Source organism: Puntigrus tetrazona, chromosome 24 (genome assembly GCF_018831695.1).
Source record: "Puntigrus tetrazona isolate hp1 chromosome 24, ASM1883169v1, whole genome shotgun sequence".
Taxonomy (NCBI): domain Eukaryota; kingdom Metazoa; phylum Chordata; class Actinopteri; order Cypriniformes; family Cyprinidae; genus Puntigrus; species Puntigrus tetrazona.
Window position 1 is genome coordinate 6,506,258 of NC_056722.1, and position 19,783 is coordinate 6,526,040.

General features: G+C 39.6%; 1 protein-coding gene across 1 annotated transcript in view; it reads left to right on the top strand.

The window, feature by feature from the left end:
- The first annotated feature begins 10,661 nt into the window (after nucleotides 1–10,661).
- si:dkey-225n22.4 (collagen alpha-1(XXI) chain) overlaps nucleotides 10,662–19,783 on the top strand; it is a 36,913-nt gene continuing 27,791 nt past the window's right edge. The window contains 6 exon segments of the mRNA XM_043225741.1: nucleotides 10,662–11,055; nucleotides 15,558–15,691; nucleotides 16,570–17,127; nucleotides 17,964–18,129; nucleotides 18,281–18,506; nucleotides 19,078–19,251. Coding sequence (XP_043081676.1) covers nucleotides 15,610–15,691; nucleotides 16,570–17,127; nucleotides 17,964–18,129; nucleotides 18,281–18,506; nucleotides 19,078–19,251 — 1,206 coding nt within the window. The 5' untranslated portion in view covers nucleotides 10,662–11,055; nucleotides 15,558–15,609.

Consider the following 19,783-nt stretch of genomic DNA (forward strand, 5'->3'; position numbering starts at 1 on the left):
ATCCAGCGCGTGAATGTCACTGCATCACAACCGAATCATACCTAAACAATATTTCAATGTATAATTATGTATTATTATTATTATTATTATTATTATTATTATTATTATTATTCACTGAAAGCAATAACATGCATTTTCAGTCTTTATCTTCTGGATTTTTTTGTTCTTTTTGTCCAAAATGCTCTAGAATGCCACGTGCATCTCTTCGTGCATCTGCATAGGCTTCTGGACATTATTATTATTATTATTATTATTATTATTATTATTAATTAACAAACAGGTTATTTAACATCTGATCAAACAGATTCTTAGCGAAGCACCAGCAGCAGAGTGACGTCACACCCCTCGTGTGGTCTTTGACCTGGTTTCTGTCTCCTCTTGATTGTGTCCCTTCACCTTAAGTGAGTTAATATAGTCCCTCACTGATCGATTAACATTGTTTGTGCATCCCACCTGCCTTTTGTGGATTTTTCTTGAGCACTTGTTATGTTAGGCTTTGGTATTGTATGCATATGCATATGTAACAAGTCTTGTATTAACATTTATATCTTTTTCATCGAGTCGCTCTTGCATGTTTAGTTTAAAACAACTCAAACCTGTTACCGGCATGCTATTAGCTGATAGCGATCCTGAATGAAGTGACAGTATCAGCTGTTTGAGGTTTTATCGCCCTCCCCTGTGCATTTACTAGCCTCCGTTGCCATGGCAGCAGTTTTTATCAAAACAAAGAAGAGGAGAGAGAGTCTGTATTTCTTTCATGGCGTTGTTCTTTCACTTAATTGGGTAGTCTCACTAATGACTCGGGCTCTAATGAGTCGAGATAATTCGTCATGATGAATTGAAGTCCACCTCTACTGTCTGGTGTTGCCATGAGTTTTTGAAGAGAAACCGGGAGAATCCAATTAGTTCTGTGGGCCGTGACTGAAGATGAATGTCCTCACTGTCTGTCATCATCTGTCCATGAAACTCAATCTCACATTCCCTGTTTTGCTTCTCTGAACCATGGGTGATGTAACATGATGGATGGGTTCGTGTAATGCTGTCTTTCAAAAAAAAAGGGTTTGCAATGCCTCGGTGATGACCCTAAACGCTTGAAAAATGTAATTGCAGATGCTGTATTTTAATTCTAGACAGTCTTTCACAGAAAGAAACTGCTGACACATTCAACATTTTCAAAACGTTACTCATGAGATTCTCTTGATGTTTTGATATAAGTGTAATAAACACTTATTAAGTGGATAAACCCCGCCTCCGCAGTAGAAGTTAGAAGTAGAACTTAATTTTACCACAGATTTGGCTACAAACAAAACACAGTCTGACGCTGAATCTTCAGAAAGACTGAACCTAATAGATGATGCTGTGTTGAATCAGGCAGTAATGTCATGACACACAATGAAGATCAGTACAAAATAATAGAAAAGACATCCCGTTAAACTTTCAGCCCCCATATTCTTCATAACTACGCATGCAGCAGGACTGCCAAAAACAGAGGTGCTTGACACTGGGAAAGTCTAGCAGCTGGAGACACTAATCACAGCGGCACAAGAACAAGCCCAGCGTGACGGGACACTAATAACAGCCTGCGGGAATCCAGACGGACAACCCAGCACTGATCATACAAAAGGAGATAGCAGTGGTGATAAATGAGGCATTCCTAGCTTAAAGAGATATTTCACCAAAAAAGCAAAAACAAGCCAAAAAAAAAAAACTTCTGGCAGGTTTCATCTAAAGTGGCACCCCAGTATTACTTTAGACCCCACACATAATAATTGCAATTTTAATGGTAACAATTCTCCAGTAAAAGCTGTTTCTCTAAGCTGTGCCACATGTACAATCACAAAATCAGAACACCTTGTGAAATTCTCACGGTGTAAATGCGTGAATCAATGTGACTTACTGCATATTTACACTTTTATCATGCGTGTGATTTTAAGAAGTGATTGCACATTTGTGTTCTTTTGGATGTACAGAGAGATCGTGATCCAGTGGGAGATTGAAGGATCTGTTGTACTGTAGTCCTGACAAACACAGCTGGGGGTTTATCATAGAAAGCCAACAGAAGCAAATAGTTGAGACTCTGTACATGTTCTCGCTCAGCAGTATTACATTTTTTGGGAACTATGTGGCTATTAGAACACCATTTGGGTTCTTCCCCTCTTAAAGACAGCATCTTGACACAGTGAAAATACTTATTAAACCGGCAAGCCCTACATCCAGAGGGTGGGCATGGTGTGAGAGTGTAGCTCATTCTCAGAAATAATAGAGGGACTGATGACGGATGAACTCCTTCTGATATAAGTCTCTGACTCTCATGTGCATGCGGGAGAGTTTGGGGTGTTTTCTCTGCCTGTAATAGTTGTGTATTATTGTACTCTTTGTGCAGTCAGAGCACAACGCAAGAAATGCAAACATTTAACCTTTGATCCAGACCTTCACGGAGCTAGTCTGGAACAAAGGAACCAAGATGATGATAAATAAGTATTAAAGTAAAATGTCAAAGATTTTCTTACATTTTCTCAAACGTCAAATGCAAGTAATGCTGTGCACCACTTTAACATACTGTCTAGACAACATCTGTGCTCTCGTTCAGGCCACCCTCGAACCCCTGACATCAAACCAAACGAAACATCGCTGCTTGTTAAAACACCCTGCTATCCCGAGCAGGTATCACTGCTCTCTTCTTTATCTGCCAAGGTCCCCGCGTCAACTATCTCAAGAGCAACAGCACTTCAGACACTCATAAACTGTAGAAGACATTCACCTCTGCCCTCCTCCACCCTGTCTATAGCAGCTAATGGCCACTTTTTTACAGACAACATCCATAAAGAGTCAATTCTCAGCCCCACAGTCTCACAAACACCGGCCACACGTATGAAACGTTTCACTCCCTGAGCTACAGCTCTCTAATTGTCTTCTCTCCAGCCGTGCTATCAGCTGCCCCCTTCAACCTAATCCTTTCTAGCCATTTCTCACAGACTATCACACACACACACACACACACACACACACACACACACACACACACACACACACACACACACACAGACACACACAGACACACACACACACACACACACACACACACACACACACACACACACACACACACACACACACACACACACACACACACACACACACACACACACACACACACACACACACACACACACACACACACACACACACACACACACACACACACACACACACACACACACACACACACACACACACACACACACACACACACAGACACACACACACACACACAGACACACACACACACACAGACACACACACACACACACACACACACAGACACACACACACACACAGACACACACACACACACACACAGAAACACACACACACAGAGACACACACACACACACACACACACACACACACACACACACACACACACACACACACACACACACACACACACACACACACACACACACATCACACACACACACACACACATCACACACACACACACACACACACACACACACACATCACACACACACACACATTTATTATAGTTATTTATATTATAGTCATTTATATAGTTATTGATTTTGTATATGAAGGATTTGCCTGATGTTTGCGCACCTGCTTTAGATTGTCATGAAGTATATATTCTTGCATGTTAAAAGTAAAAAAATAAATATCGGTAGAAATGGTTAAGGTTACTAACTGGTTAAAAAGGGTCTAACTCATATCATCACTGTGAAGTTTGTTAGTTCTTTGTGTACTTGTGGATCTGACAGGAGCCTGAATGGCTAAATCTGTCACTTATTTTCTGATGTTAATTAATGTGTATTGTCCCCTTTAAAATAAAAAACATAATGAATAATGAAATGAATGAAATCAGCGTCTTCTTCACAGCCTCGACACTTGTATGAGACATCTGAATTCTCAAAAGCTTTCACTCAGCAGAAATGTGACTGAAGCCCAACATATTGTGAGAGGTATCTCTAAAGCATCTCTCTTATTCATCTCTATCCTTCACCACAGTTAAGCACTAGATCCTTCTATTAAACCTCTGCACACCTGGCCTCATCACAGGAATATTTTTAGGAGAAGGTAACTACATTCAGTTCACCTAAACAGTCATGGTGTACCACAGGGTTAGGTACTGGGTCCCATCGACTTCTTAAAATACACAACAACACTGGAAGTCCTGTCCATGGTTCACAAAAAAGAAAAACTTTAACTACTGAACAGGTTATAAAGACTAACAGATCCACGTTTGCTGAATAAGTAACGCTATTAAGTTTGAAGTACATTAGCTGTGGCTCTGCTGTGGCTAAACGGGAAACAGCAAATCCTTCACTGTAATACAGTCATATCTTCTCCGTATTACAGTTGAAGCCGTATTTTATTCATAAAATAAGTGATTCATAGAGTGCTCCGTCATCTCATTCAAATGAAAAGATGTATAATGAGGGAAATCAGCACCAAAAGAAGCCCAGTCTAATGAAGTCCAGTTACTGACCAAGACATCACTTCTGAGAGAGAGGACGGGGAATGGTCAGGACGACATCATTACTGCTGGTTTATAATAATACATCATAATTCATATTGTATGACAACATTATTTATGTGTTTTCGAGAGAGCACGTAACACAAGGAACCTACTAGCAGCCAAGATGATCTATTATCATTCTTGTTTAGGGGGCTCTGAACAAACGAAGCAACAGAAAGCGTTCTAAAGGCTCGCCGGTGTAATTGCACACATGCATCTGCTGTCAGAAGCGAAGGAGCCGGACCTTCTAGAAAGCTGACTCAGGTTCCTCGGGGATGTGGAGTACTGCGACGGCACGCAGAGAAGCTGATGCAGCGCATTGCTGCCGCAGTTACAACTAAAAAGCCATTAGTGAAAACAGAAATCTATTTCCAATCCACATCCTCGGGGAAAGAAAACAACCTGTGGAGGCTGGGATATCACCAACACGTGGAAGGGCTGCGATGCACTGAAAGTCTCCTTTAGTAATCAAAGTAGAAGAAAGGATGGTCATTATAAATGATCACTCAAAAGTTTGTTTTGGTTTTCTTTATCCCTCTGGTGTTCACTTATCTAAAAAAAATACATATAATAATAGTTGGAAATGTTAAAAATCACTATGTGAATGGAACAAGACCCTATGGAAGCACATATAGTAAAAAATATAAAGATGCTTTCTCATAATTATGACTTAGTTTCTCATTATATTGAGAAACTTTCTCATAATAATGACTTAACGTTTTGTAATGAAAAACTTTCTCGAAATAATGACTTATTTTCTCAAAATAATGACTTAATGTCTCATAATAATGAGAAACTCTCGAAATAATGAGAAACTTTCTCAAAATAATGACTTATTTTCTCATAATAATGAGAAACTTTCCAGAAATGAGAAACTTTCTCATCATAATGACTTAACATCTCGTAATGACCAGGAACTTTCTTCGTACTATTGAGAAACTTTGTGGTAATAATTGTATCAGAGCTGAGGAGAGGAGCCGGGATGCAGCGGTAACGAGGCGGGTCAGAACGAGGCCAGGAGTATAGAAGATAATCCAAAGGTCCATCAGTCCATGCCAAACCTAATCCAGAGGGACGGAGCGAGGAGATAAACCACGTAATGAGCAAGAATATAGAGATATCCAGAGTAGAAGAAACAGTACTTCATAATACTTGGAACAGTTATTTATTGTGTGTGTGATTGAATACATCTGTGTGTGTGTGTGTCTGTCTGTGTGTGTGTGTGTGTGTGTAATGTGTGTGTGTTAATGTGTGTGTGTGTTAATGTGTGTGTGTGTGTGTGTGTGTGTGTGTGTGTGTGTGTGTGTGTGTGTGTGTGTGTGTGTGTGTGTGTGTGTGTGTGTGTGTGTGTGTGTGTGTGTGTCTGTGTGAGTGTGTGTGTGTGTATGTGTGTGTGTGAAATAACGAGAAAGTTTCTCACAATCTCGTATCTCTTGCAAAAAATGCTTAATGTATCTTAAAGTAAAACGACAAATTCAGGATACAATGTTTTTGTTCATGCATAAGAGGCCAGACTCTGAACACAAAACCCATAGAGAACGTGAAGCTGAGTTCTGGGAAACCAGGCTGCAGGCTGCACCGAGAATCGCAAAAGCCTAAATCACCGGCCAATCACCATCCAGCACCGCTGTCAGCCAATCACAGCGCTGAACTAATCCTCCTTCGTCACATCATGGAGACTCAGTCATAAACACAGTTCTCAGCGCTGCTCACCTTGAGAGCGTACGTCTCGTCTTCTCCTCCTGATCCTGTCGTGAGGAACATCTGAGTCTCAGCATCCAGCATCAACACTCTCCTCCCGTCCTTACATTTATTTCACCTACCTCCGAGTCCGGCTCCGTTTTGTAGCATTTCGTTCTCTTCTTATGTTTTCTTTGACAGTAAAAAGCAGTGCATTAATATGGAACCTTCTGTCTGTAAATAAGAACATTTATAATAATAAACCCACGGGACACTAATGGGAAAGAAGTGAATGCCGTGTAACACACACACAGATTCAGAGCCTTACACAGCACTGAGATGAAGCTGACAGCTGAGGAGCGCGGCCTGCTTTGAAGAGACTCTAAATCTCCATTTAAAAGCTTTTCCTCGTCTTCCTCTGTAAGCAATCTATCATTCTCCCTGATTCCCAGGAATGTCTCTATAGAGCCGCTGGGATGATAGTAACCATGTTTTCATGCTAGTCAAAGCACTCAAACCCAAACATATATCTATATCCTATCCCAGGATGCAGAGAGTGAGAAAGGTTTTAAACTGTCTGCAGCATCAGCTTCTAACGCCTTAAAAGATCAACCCCGTTACTCCTAGCTAACCGTTTCATAATTGACTGAATGCTTCACAGCGAGGCCTAATGAAGACGCCGTAGTGTCCTTTGATATAAATCACTTCCCCGTCCCGTGTCATGTTTAATACAGTAACACGTTAACATCTCATCAGTGTGACGTGACCGGGGTCAAGAAGAAGTCTTCATGCTGGAGATCCGTCAGAAACAGGCCTGCTGGAAGGACCGCCTGCTCTCTTTCCACTTTTCAAAAGGTGGATCTTTATCTAACGTTAGACCTGTTTTCTATTGAAATATGATTAACTCGTCAGTGCTATGTTAATAAGCACGATTCATTTTCTAGAGGCAGGCGCATTTTATACATTTAAACAAATTAAACCAAGAAAAAAAGTTGTTGACGGCCTAAAAAGTGTCTCGAAGCGTTCTGGCTGGACCCCACCACTGAGCTTTCTGCATAAAACTATATATAAAAATAATAATCTGGAAACTAAAGGAGCTTAATTTAATCACAAGCTAAAAGTCCAACGTAGTTATGATTGAAGTTTAAGACATTGTAAAATTTTATTAGATACCAGTTAAGGTTTTTAATAATCTTTATGGTTTTAAATGTCATTTTACAAAAAAAAGGGGTTTCCACAAACATTGAGCAGAACAACTGTGTTCAACATTTATAACAATCAGAAATGACTGAAGACTGGAGTAATGAAGCTGAAATACATGACACTTTAACACACATTCACTAACTTTACATGAAAGAAATATATCCTTCATTCGAATATTAAACAAAAAATGTTAAATAATGCTTCACTTAAAAAAAATGTGTTCATTAATTAAAATAGTACCATAGTTTTTATAGTAAACTAAATTCATTAAAAAAATATATTGTTTGAAATAACATACATTTTAACTGAAAAATAAATCAATTGAATGCAATTTAATAAAATGTTTTTTTTTCTAAAAATGTTTTTGCAATTTGAGTTTAGAAATATATATATATATATATATATATATATATATATATATATATATATATATATATATATATATATATATATGTGTGTGTGTGTGTGTGTGTGTGTAAGCAGTAATTTATTAATAAAACTGCAATACTATCTCAGTGATGCTAAAGTAACTAAATAGGGGTCAAATGAAAGGAAAAGTGTTTAGTTTCTCCATAAATAGCCCGCATCAGCATTCAGTTACAGGGACACAAACAACACACTTCTTTTTTTACTGTAATTGTGACACGGCATAATAAAACACACAGTTTCAGAACACTTGAGGATTCCTCAGCCGGATGATGAGGAGCATCTCTAGGTCTTTCTCAGTCACAGAAACTCCTCACTGACTCTGAGACCGATCCACGAAGCATCTCTATAATACAGAAGCATCCTGTCTTCACTGGCAGGCACAGTGATGCTGATGCAGCGGTTGTCATGGTGACGGAGGATGCAGGAACGCCACTCTCCCGTTAAAACCTCGAGTTAAGTCACAGTTCAGTCTGGATTCTGGTTAAAGCCACTTTCACCTGCTTTATATTCTGACGAAGTGCAACATTATTTGTGTGAAGTGTAACAGTTTAAACACAGCTGCAAGGTATTATAAAGCGCACACTGTTTAATATACTTCAATATTCAAATATTGATTTTGCAGGGTGATTACGTCACAGCGTGTTGTTGATTTATATAAAAGGATGAGATGATGTTGAGTCGAGTTGCAGAGATCATATAGAGACACACACACAGAAGAGCGCTAGCGCCACCTGCTGCATCAACACCTTCAACAAACACCTTTTCTATTCTCCACAAACAGACGAGAGAGAGAAGTATTCTACAGACAAACAGAACAGGAGCAGCACATCCTTCTCGTCTCACGCCTAACGCTTTTTCAACCTTTTTAATAAAAAAAACAACAACTTCACGCTCAAATCCAAGAACTGAGCACAAAACACCTCAGATGTCTTGGAAAATGAAATTTGCCATAATATTAATTCCTCTTAGTGTGTGTGTGTGTGTGTGTGTGTGTGTGTGTGTGTGTTACAGAGAGAACTGTGAGTCGTGTTTGAAACCTGACGAAACCTCAGCGGCTGATAACTCGTGTCTGGTTTTAGTGTGTTTCTTTTCAGGAGTCATCTTCAGATTGTGTGACTAGAGAAGATTCAGTGTGTGTGAGGACACACTCCTTTAATCAGTCTGACTTCCTTGAAGAGCCTCTATTGAAACACAATCCATGCTTAAAGAACAAAAGACAGGTAAAGCGTCAGATTCAGAGCAAACATGGACAGAAAGATGAACCTTCTCCACTCTGCTGTCCTCTAGTGACCACACCAATCTGACAGCTTTAGTTCATATTAAAATGTCAAAAACATAAACGAAGCAGAGAAATAAACTAAAACTATTTAACTCAGCTCCCGAATTAATCAAGTCTTAAAACTGCATTGGCAGGCTTTTAAAATATAGCCTACATTTCTCAAAAAAAATTGAATAAGCAAATATTATTTATAATGTAATTTATATATATATATATATATATATATATATATATATATATATATAAGATCCAGTAAATCAAGGATGAGCCTTTGACTCACACCATTAGAAAAAACTAAAAAACATGACTTTCTTTTGCACTTAATGCATTATGAACCCTCTCCATGCCTCAGCTCACAGATAATCAGACATAAAGACACAGAGGGAGACTTCATTAATGCTTCTTGTCCTTCAGGAACACGCTCTTTAACTCTGACCTGGACTGAAAGGAGCTAGATGATCACGGGAGAGCGGCTCTAGAAGCTTAATAAGATCAGTCCACATGTGCAGGGCTTTCAGCTCCCAAGAAAAGATCATCTGACACAAACCACAGATTTATGAGAAGAACCTTTCAGACAAAGTTTTTCGTTAATGCTCCAAAACAGACACTTAACCTTCCACTTCAACTAGTGACTACTAGAGAAAGAGAAGCATCTGGTGTTTTGAACACATGTCAGAAAGACACGTTCAGCTACAACATCAGCCCCTCGAAGCTGCCCTCATTAATATCTACAGCAGTCACAATGAGCCGTTAATGAAACACACTGATTGGTTTTGCACTTCGCATCGATTTGGGTTGAATTTTACATCACAGCGACATCGAAACGAAGCTTCGAACGAACGATGCTTTGAATCAATCGAACCGACTGCTTCCTAAAACGATTCAGTGTTTCCTGGCGACGCCTGTAATAGAAAACTCAGAAGTGCAGGTCTGCACACTAAATAAACACATAAGTTGCAAATGCATTGTATTTTATTAATGTGCAATCTATTAGATTCACACACATCATCTTCTTAAACCGTCAGATGCGTTAAGTGACTCTTATACATGCTATTTCTGTATAAACTGTAGGGATTGTTTTGTTTGTTTCTCGGTCAATCAGGTCACTTTCACGTGGTCTGCTGAAGACACGTGACTCCGAATCAATGGTTCGAAACAAACGATTCGCAAAGATTCAAAAAGCAGAGTTTTCGCTCGTTGTTTAATGTTTCATCGCATCCTAAATTCATGCATTTGACTCTCCAGCCGAAACGATTGAGTTTGCCTTGCTTCTTTTAAGAATCCTTCAATATAAATAAAGCAGAGGAGACGAACGAAACGTACTGTGAATGCTTTCGTGAGCATCTTTCTTCGAGCAGACGCCTCAGGTGTCAGTAGAGGGCAGTAACGCGCAGGTGTTCATCTTCAGCTCACCTGAGACCCTGCTCCTGACCGCAGCCACGGCTCATAAAGACACTTTTATCACGGTTTATCGTCGTTCTCGTGTTGATTAGCTGCCGAACAGCAGAGCATTTTAATTAGAGCCTCGGCATATTTAATCTGTACGTGAATAATGAACTGAGTCCGGGCAGAAGAGACGTCCCTGTCCTCAGTCGAACAGCTCGATTTGGGATTCGCTGTGGGTCGTGAAGAAACAAGAGAGCAAGCTGTCCGTTTTAACGTCGTGCTCACCTCATTTATTCTGCATGGGTCTACTTTTATTTCTTCATAGTCGGGTAAAATAAGAGCGTGTATCCTGTGCGTCGGGACGCCGCAGCTGGGGGCGTGTCTCTCTCTCTGACGTCACCAGGCCTGTCCGTATAAGGAGCTGAGCAGCGCCTCGCGCTATGGCTCCTCCAGTGGACACACACGGTCATGCATTGATTCATCAAGTCATTTTTTCCAAATCGAGCCATTAATTTTTCCGGAGGCACTTTCAAAACGGGAGGTAAGAGCAAACATCAATTATTCTTGCATGCATTCTTATCTCTGTGTTGGTAAAAACGAATAATTTCTTCAATATTTGATCACCACATTTTTTTGTTTTGTTTAATAAATATTCATTGCAAGGGCTGAGGTGTTGGATAACTGTGTTAAATCTCATATACGCTTGTCTAAAGGAATATACCTTGCATTTAAAGTGTACTTATTATGAAGTTATGTTATGCTGAAAATATTCAGTGACTGAAAGAAGACGCCCTCTATAGGGCAGGTAATCCTTCATCATCAGATTGCTGTCGTTTGTCTTGCATTATTATTATTATTATTATTATTATTGTTGTTGTTGTTGTTGTTGTTGTGTAATCAAATGTGTGTTCAATAATAAAAGAGCAGAAACAGTGGAAGCGAGAAGAGAGAGAGCAGTGTATTCTTATAAAAGGACCAAACCTGTACTTACACAGAATCTAAATCTGTAATTTAACTCGACTTATTTTAGTCCTTTTCTTGTACATTTTGAGTAAAAATGTCTAAAAGCTCTTCTGACTGAATATCCCGGCATTTATTTCTGCTTTCCCGTCGCTGTGCAGAAATGCTGTTATTCATATATGCATGCTGCTACTGGAATATGCTTCTCGTTTAGAAGAATTTGCATTGTCAACACCTTTTGTTTCATCAAAAAAGGACTTTATAGCTTCACTGAATGCTAGCGCAATGCCGTTCATGAAGGTATGTTAGAGATGCACCTCCTGTGTGATGTTTTCTTTGTTTCTGCGGAGTAGAGCTTGAACGGCCTGCTTTAAGGGGCTTCTGACAGTCTTTTGAAATGTCTGTGTGAGAATATCTAGCCATATGTTGTCCTTAGATGCCAGCCGGGGATGCACGTAAGCATCTGACTTCATACGTTTGCTGTAATCCCTGGGGTAAGTGAGTTTGTGGTCAAGCGGTTTGTTTATTGCTTGCACAGGCCATGCTCGGTAGAGTAGAACATGCTTCTTAGCACAGACCCGAGGATTTCATTACTCTTTCACAACCCAAAGGTTGTCAGTTCGGTTTTATTAAAGTAGTAGATTAATTTGAGATTTTTCTCTTAAAATAGGACGTTATTTACATTATCGGTCACAGCAAAGAAATGAAAAGTCAGGTAATTATTAACTCCTCCTCATGTCTTGCAGAACAACTCTATGAATAAATAAATACAACCAGTTCCACAATTATTTCCACAATCTCAGTTAAGGATTTCCTTTTTTATTTTACTCATTGAATCAATAATGGGGTAAAACGTTGTTTTAAGATGGGCATTTCTAGACATCCCTCTTCGAAACAGAGGGAAAAACCCAAATAGGTTTGGGATATTCTCCGACTGCATCCGTCTTCTTGAAGCGGTCTTTCGCACATCTGGTGCAGGACCAGCCAGTGTTTGGCTCAATCACACGGTCCTGACTGATGAGGGCACTCGACGGTGGACTCGGGGAGCCTGATCCAGACTACACAGAAACACGCTCTCATCCAATCAGTTAACCGGTGCAGATAGAGTAATTCAAGCGTGTTTTGGAATTGATGAGCTGAACAGTAGCACAAAGCGAGGGCGTTTGAAAACATCTTTAATAGTCAGACCCCAGGGACATGGGAACTGGTTGAACGCAATGGCCAATTTACAAGAGATTATAAAAAATCTGGAGCTGTTTTTGAGGTTCTTGACGACTGAGTGCAGGTTTTTACACAGTGCCTCGACTCCCACTGAAACCTCAACTTTGCCGGTTTTTGTTTAATCCTAAATCCATTAAAAAACCTGCCATGAAAGCATGTTTTGGCAGATTCATTCCTGCTCGGGAAGTGTCTTTGGATGTCTCATGTTTTGCTTGACATGTTCCCCACTGAGTCATCATATTAAAGCTACAGTCAAGCTAAAACTTCCTATGCCCTGACAAAGGTCCTCAATGCTTAGTGTCAGTGTCTCTAATACAGCAGAGGTGGTATTAATCTTACTAACGATGAACAGTTTGAGATTTACTGAGGATGTCTTCAAATTAGAGCACTTCTTGAGATTCTTAACTATCGAGTGCAGGTTTTACGTAAGTACAGTACATCAGCTGGTTTCTTTTTTGCCACAAAAGCACACATTTGGCAGATTTAGCATTAATATTCCTCACTTACTCAGTGTCTTTGAATGTCTTTTGTTTTGCTTGGTGAGTCATCATGTTTGTTGCTATTAAAGCTGTCAAACAAAACTGACAAGTGTCCTTAACAGCTAGCATCATACAAGTGATAGTAGACATACTATCATCTGCCTTTTGAGATTAACTAAAAAATATATATCTCAGTATTTTGTGGAAATAGCAGTAATTCATATTTTGTCGTTAAATAAATGTCACATTAAAACCACCAGTTGGTGGCAGCAAGTCCCTATCATAACGAGTAATCACAATTCGTTCACAATGATTCATTGATTCGTTGTGACGTGTCCACATACAACACTCGTGGTCTCGACCAATTCTTAAACGATGCATTTTAAAATAAACATCTAAATGTCTGTTTAGTATTTCTTATAACAAGACTGCAAGTGTGTTTATTTGGACATGCTCTGTTTTTATGAATCAGTCATTGAATCACCGACTCAAATGATTCATTCAAAAACAGATTCATTCAGGAACGAAACACAGCGGTGCTGCTCTGTTCTGCTCCGCAACTGTTTTCATCGAAATATTGCATCTATAATGTAGTTGACTCAGTTTTAACTTTAATATCAATATATCATTTGTGATCACTCTCACTTGACAATATTCCGGAATAAAAATGCACTCTAACTATATTGTATCTTCTAAAAAAAATACGAAACCAAAAATCCATACAGTGATTTTTAGCTTTTGTAACTTGGATTAAAAATGTTTTTGCACACTCATGCGTACACAATGACATCAGCTCGCACGTCATTTAAACAACAATTACAATATTATCGTAGACACCCTACTGAGTGTCAGTTTATTAACTCCCATTGTATTCAGTGGAAACCTCAACTTCAAGATCTCAACGTCTTCTTGTTTCTTCTCTATTTAATCTTCAGTCTTGTAAAATCTGAGCACTGGTATTCCTCACACACTCATCAAGTGTCCTTGAAAGTCTCATGAATGCTTGTCATGTACCCCATTAAGTCATCGTGGTTATTGCTTTTGAATCCACAGTCGAACAAAACGTTCCCATGCCCTGACAGATGTTCTCAGAGCCCAGTGTTAGTGTCTCTAACATTTCATCATAGTTTAACGGGACAGCGCTCCGTTATAGGGAGAGTTCCTTGTGTTCTGTTTGCTCTGGACAATGCCTTCGCCTCGGTCAAGCGTTTTTTACCTCAGAATAACCCTTGTAAAGTAGACAAACATTTTCTGCAATGTGTGTTTTAAAGGACTGGCTGGTTGACATATTCTAACATGCAATTAAATCTGAACCCAACATGCCATATTGCACCATGGTACTATTTGCACAGAATTATTAAAGCTAAATAAATATGATTTTTTTGTCATTTTTAGGCATTGATGAGTGGTGTGCTGCAAAAGTGTTTTCTGTAAGAACATGTTTTGCGTGTAATGTGGGGTATTTTCTCGTAATCCTGTACACGGCCGCCTGCCATGTTTATTTCCATGTTGTGTTCACCAGCTTTTTTTTTTTATTTGCTTACGCTGTTATTTTCCTTCGTGCAGCCTGTGGTCTGTTGGGCAGCGTTTTATGCTAAATGAGAGCTTGTAGACATCACTGAAGCAAAGCGAGAAAATAAGACCACATGTCGTTTGGTACCAAGCAAAACAGGAGAGGAGTCTTTTATATGATTGAATAAAAGGGAATTGTCGTAGTCTGTAAAGTTATAGATGGCCTGTTGCTTGGCCAGTGGAACCTTAACAAAACAGCCTGACACATGTTGTTTTATTTATAAAAATATATGCATATTATTTAGGGTGCGTCTGGTTGACGTATAAAATCTGGCAGGCGTTTATAGAGGGATGTAAAAGTCTGGGTAGGGTTTTGCTTTAAATATGACCATTTTTGAATAAATATGTAGCAAAAGTGACCAGGAACCATCTAGCAGTGCAACATTTTGCTGATTGCTCAAATATGATACTAGAAACACTAATTATTTGATTCTTTTTTTCAAGATTCTTTCTTTACATCATATAGTTGTTATTAGTTATATTAGTCGGCTTTAGGAACGTGGTACAAATGTCTCCTAATATAACGATGCGATGCAATATAATGAAGCCTTTCCATTATTCTGTAGTAAATGCTTAATTTCAGAAGTAATTACTTGATTGTTTCTGTGAAGCCATCTTAACCCCCCTGTGGACAAACTGTGCACTGATCTGATTAATTTAAGTGAGTGTGTAACATCAGAGGTATAATCAAATGAAACAGCCATCTTTAAGTAATTATGTAAGCAAACTGATTCTTAACTGTTTAGAATAATTATAGAACGCAGTGTTGCTCTGCATTCAAAACAAACACATTTTAATGCTCTTCATTTAGCAGGCATCTGAAGATTGACATTTTAGGGAAAGTTCTGGAGTTTTGTTTGGGAATGTCGTGGATTCTGAAGTGTCTCCCAGTGCTGTTGATCCTGGTGAACTCACACGCCGCTGAGGACGATGATATTCGAGCAGGTATTGCCACTTTCTTATCCCTTTTTATTTGACATCATGTGAAATCTAAATGCACAATTGATATTTTTCAATGGAATATTGAAGTTATACTTTTTTATTCCATGCACATCATAATCTCAAATCAAAAACATCATCTCCCGCTCTCATTTACACCTCTGTGTGTGCATCGGAGCGAGGGCTGGGCAATATCTCCTCCATAGTTCTTCTTGTTCGAGAAGCAGTTTCCCTCAAATATATATCTCAGTAGAGGAGAGTCGAATACAGTTTTGATTTTAAGACTTACAAAGTGAGTGAAGAGCTAAAATAGGCAGTATTTTAAGTCATTATTAATATTGGATTCCAAAACCATAAAGGATGTTTCAAAAGGCATCCAATATTATATACATATTCTTTTTTTCAAATTTAGTACTGTCCTTCTGCGTAAGCTCTTTCACATAACAAGTTTTATATATACTCCACAAGACAAAATAACTTAATTTATAAAAAAGACAAAAGTTTTCATACCCTTGAATCTCAATATTGTGTGTCAGTACTTAGATGACTGCACGATTGCCTTTATGTTTTGTCCTTTGATTCTTTAGTTCTTTGATAGTCTCAAGCAGTTCATCTGCCTGCTGTTCTTCTTCAGAAAAAAAAAAACAGGTTCTGTGAATTCTGTAGTTTTCCAACATCTTCTGCGTATTCAACCGTTTCCAACATCGACTGTATGATTTTGAGACCTATAATTTTACACTGTCAACTGAGTGACTTACACACAGCTATTACAAAAGTTTAAATCATTTACAAGAAGGCGGGGCGTGCAAACTTTTGAATTAGATGACCTCTGTATATGGATGTTTGTCATTCTGTGTTATTCAGTTCTTGTCCTCATTCTGCAGGCTGCAGCACTGCTGTTAATGACCTGGTCTACATCATGGACGGCTCCTGGAGTGTGGGAAGCGACGACTTTGAAACAGCCAAGCACTGGCTAATCAATGTGACCAGTGGCTTCGACGTGAGTTCACACTACTCTCAGGTGGGCGTAGTACAATACAGCGACACACCAAGGTTGGAGATCCCTCTCGGCCTCCACAAGACCACTCAAGATCTCATTAAAGGCATTGAGGACATCAGCTATTTAGGAGGCAACACTCAGACGGGCCGTGCCATCAAGTTTGCCGTGGACCACGTCTTTGCATCTTCTCAGCGAAGTGAAGTGAAGCACCGCATTGCTGTGGTGGTGACCGATGGAAAGTCGCAGGACGATGTTATGGACGCTAGCGTGGAGGCCCGAGCACGAGGGATTAAAGTGTTTGCGGTGGGTGTCGGGACGGAGATCACCACTTCGGAGCTGGTGACCATCGCCAACAAACCAGAAGGCGAATACGTGCTGTATGCGGAGGACTACACCAATATCGACCGCATCCGTGATGCTATGGAACAGAAGCTGTGCGAGGGTGAGATTCGCATTCGCGTGCAAGACGTCCCATAAACATTTACCACATTAAAACTAGCTTTTGGCATTACCAGTCCATCCCTGGGCGTACAGTTCTATCAGGATCTTAAAAGAATAGCAAACCTTTAAAACACCACAGTCCATTCATGCCCAGTGACAGGGCAAGCCACAAAACTCGTGGGCCAAACCAGCGGCATGATGCCATGGCAGGGAGGAACTGCATGGAAACAGGAACCAGATGTGGCTTTACCCAGAGCCAATGCAGCTCTGCTTTGGACAGATAGTTGTCACTAGTGGCAGGCGTACAGTTTCTCCAACCGAAAGTAATCGCAAACATACACCTTGTCAGCTTTCCTGCCCCTGTCATTTACATCAGCCTGAGGTTTTTGGTGAGGAAAAGACTTTTACAGTAGCCAAAAATAGTATATTATTATTACTCTGTAATAGAGTATTTTGGTGTTTTAAAAAACAAATAACAAACAAGCAAAAAAACAAACAAAATAAGCAAGGCCATCCCGGGTAAAAAAGCAATGAAATAGTAATGTAATGCATTACTTTACTGTAAATAAAATGTAGTTTTAAAGAGTAGCGCAATTAGTTATTTTTTAATGGAGAAAGGCAATACTGTAATTTTATAATTGCATAAAAATTACATAAGTAATTAGTTACCGTTTGAACTCAATAATGTAATGCATTGCTTTAAAAAGTAAATTTCCTTACACTGTATAAGTGTGCTCATCCATTTAAATGTACCTGCCTGCAAGTATTCTTGAAGACCTTGGCCCTTGCGGTCCAAATCATGTGTGTGTAATATGTTTGCTGATGTTTCCTCTGCAGAATCTGTATGTCCCACACGTATTCCTGTGGCTTCTCGTGATGAGAAAGGCTTTGAGCTGATACTGGGCATGAAGATCCATCAGAAAGCGAAGAAGATACAGGGTTCCTTAGTGTCAGAAGCAGCGTATCTTCTAGACAAGAGCACCGACATTACTGAAAACACAAGGTTGGTTGTGAGCACGAAGCTAGTTTGATAATAGTTATTAATAATATGCAATTATTGGGAACGTATTATATGTATAGATAGATAGATAGATAGATGCAGAATTACACACAGCAATATGTCTGACTAATACATGTTTTAAATTTGATTTAAGGGAGATTTTTCCCGAAGGTCTTCCTCCCTCCTATGTGTTTGTGTCGACTCTGAGACTCAAAGGGCCTTCAAGTGAAGAGAAGATGGACCTGTGGAGGGTCCTGTCTAAAGACGGACAGATTCAGGCGGCTGTCACTCTCAACGGACAGCACAAATCTATCATCTTCACCACCACGAACACGGTTAATGAGGAACAGAAAGTGACTTTTGATGCACGAGGCACTGAGGTGAGTGAAACCTACCAGCAACTTATACAACATTCTCCCGTTATGTCTGTCATTAATCATCCTTAAACTAATGCAATAGATCTAGCTCCTTTCTGAACCACACAGCCAGCGAAAGGCAGTAATAAGCTGCTCCACGACACGTTTGTTTTTAAAACTGTGACTTGGCCGTGTTTGTGCAATTTCCTGTTCAGAAATCCCATGACGCCTTTTTCCACTAAAGCTCCTCACTTATACGTTTAAATACTACAAATTGTCAGAAATGTTTTCATGTCCTCTGTTCCAGCAATTATCATCTTGTACCTGTTCCACGTCTTCTTCTGCTCTTAATGCCAGAAGCGAGTGGTTTTTGTGTGATGTTTTGTGCACAATCAAGTCTTGCCAAGAGCCATTTTCCTCCATCACAGCGCCTCATTCATGCAGAACTGCTTGTTCTGGAAATTTGTCAGACTCTTGTGACATTTATGTCAAATGAAATAATTGAGTATTTGTGCACACCTTAGTCTATATTTATCTTTTCAGTGTGTCTTCGGTTAGCACAAAGCCATTTCTCAGAGTCTCAAACGTCCCGCAGGCTCTTTTCGATGGAAGCTGGCACCAGCTGAAGGTTCTGGTTAAACCCAGAAGGGTCACCTGTTTTCTGGATGACCAGCAGATCCAGGATGAGGCTCTGGACGTCGTGGAGCCCATCTACATCAACGGGAAGACTCAGATCTCCAAACGCTCTGGCTCTGACTCTACACTTCCTGTAAGCAGCTTCCTGTAGAATCACACTGGACTGTAAAGTACGGTTTGGAGCAGTGCAGCTAGCAGCTACTCAAGTAACTCATCACTTTTTTACTTTAGAAGGAAGTATCTGAGTTTTTATAAATAAGTGTCTCCAGTTCCTCTGTTTCTCAGCTCTGGGGTTGCCATGTTGAGAGAAATCAGGTGCAGAGCGTTGCGTGTGAACATGATCTTACTGTAGCTCCATGTATTTCACAAAACACATTCAGTGTTCCTCAGAGTGAATAAAAACAGTCAAACGCAAGCTCAGAATATTACATAAACCTGAAAAAATAACATAATTCATGTGTTTAATCCCATCTTATTAACCAGTGTCTGTTGGCACATTCTTGTTTGATTTATTTGTGAGTAGTGTTTAGTCTGAGCTGTCCTTTTCCTTCAGACCGAGGTGCATGTACTTGACTTTCGTTGGGAAAGGCTTTTGCATTTGTAATCGTTATATGTAACCTTTCATATTAAAAACAAACAAGCAAGCCCTTGTCACTTTACACATC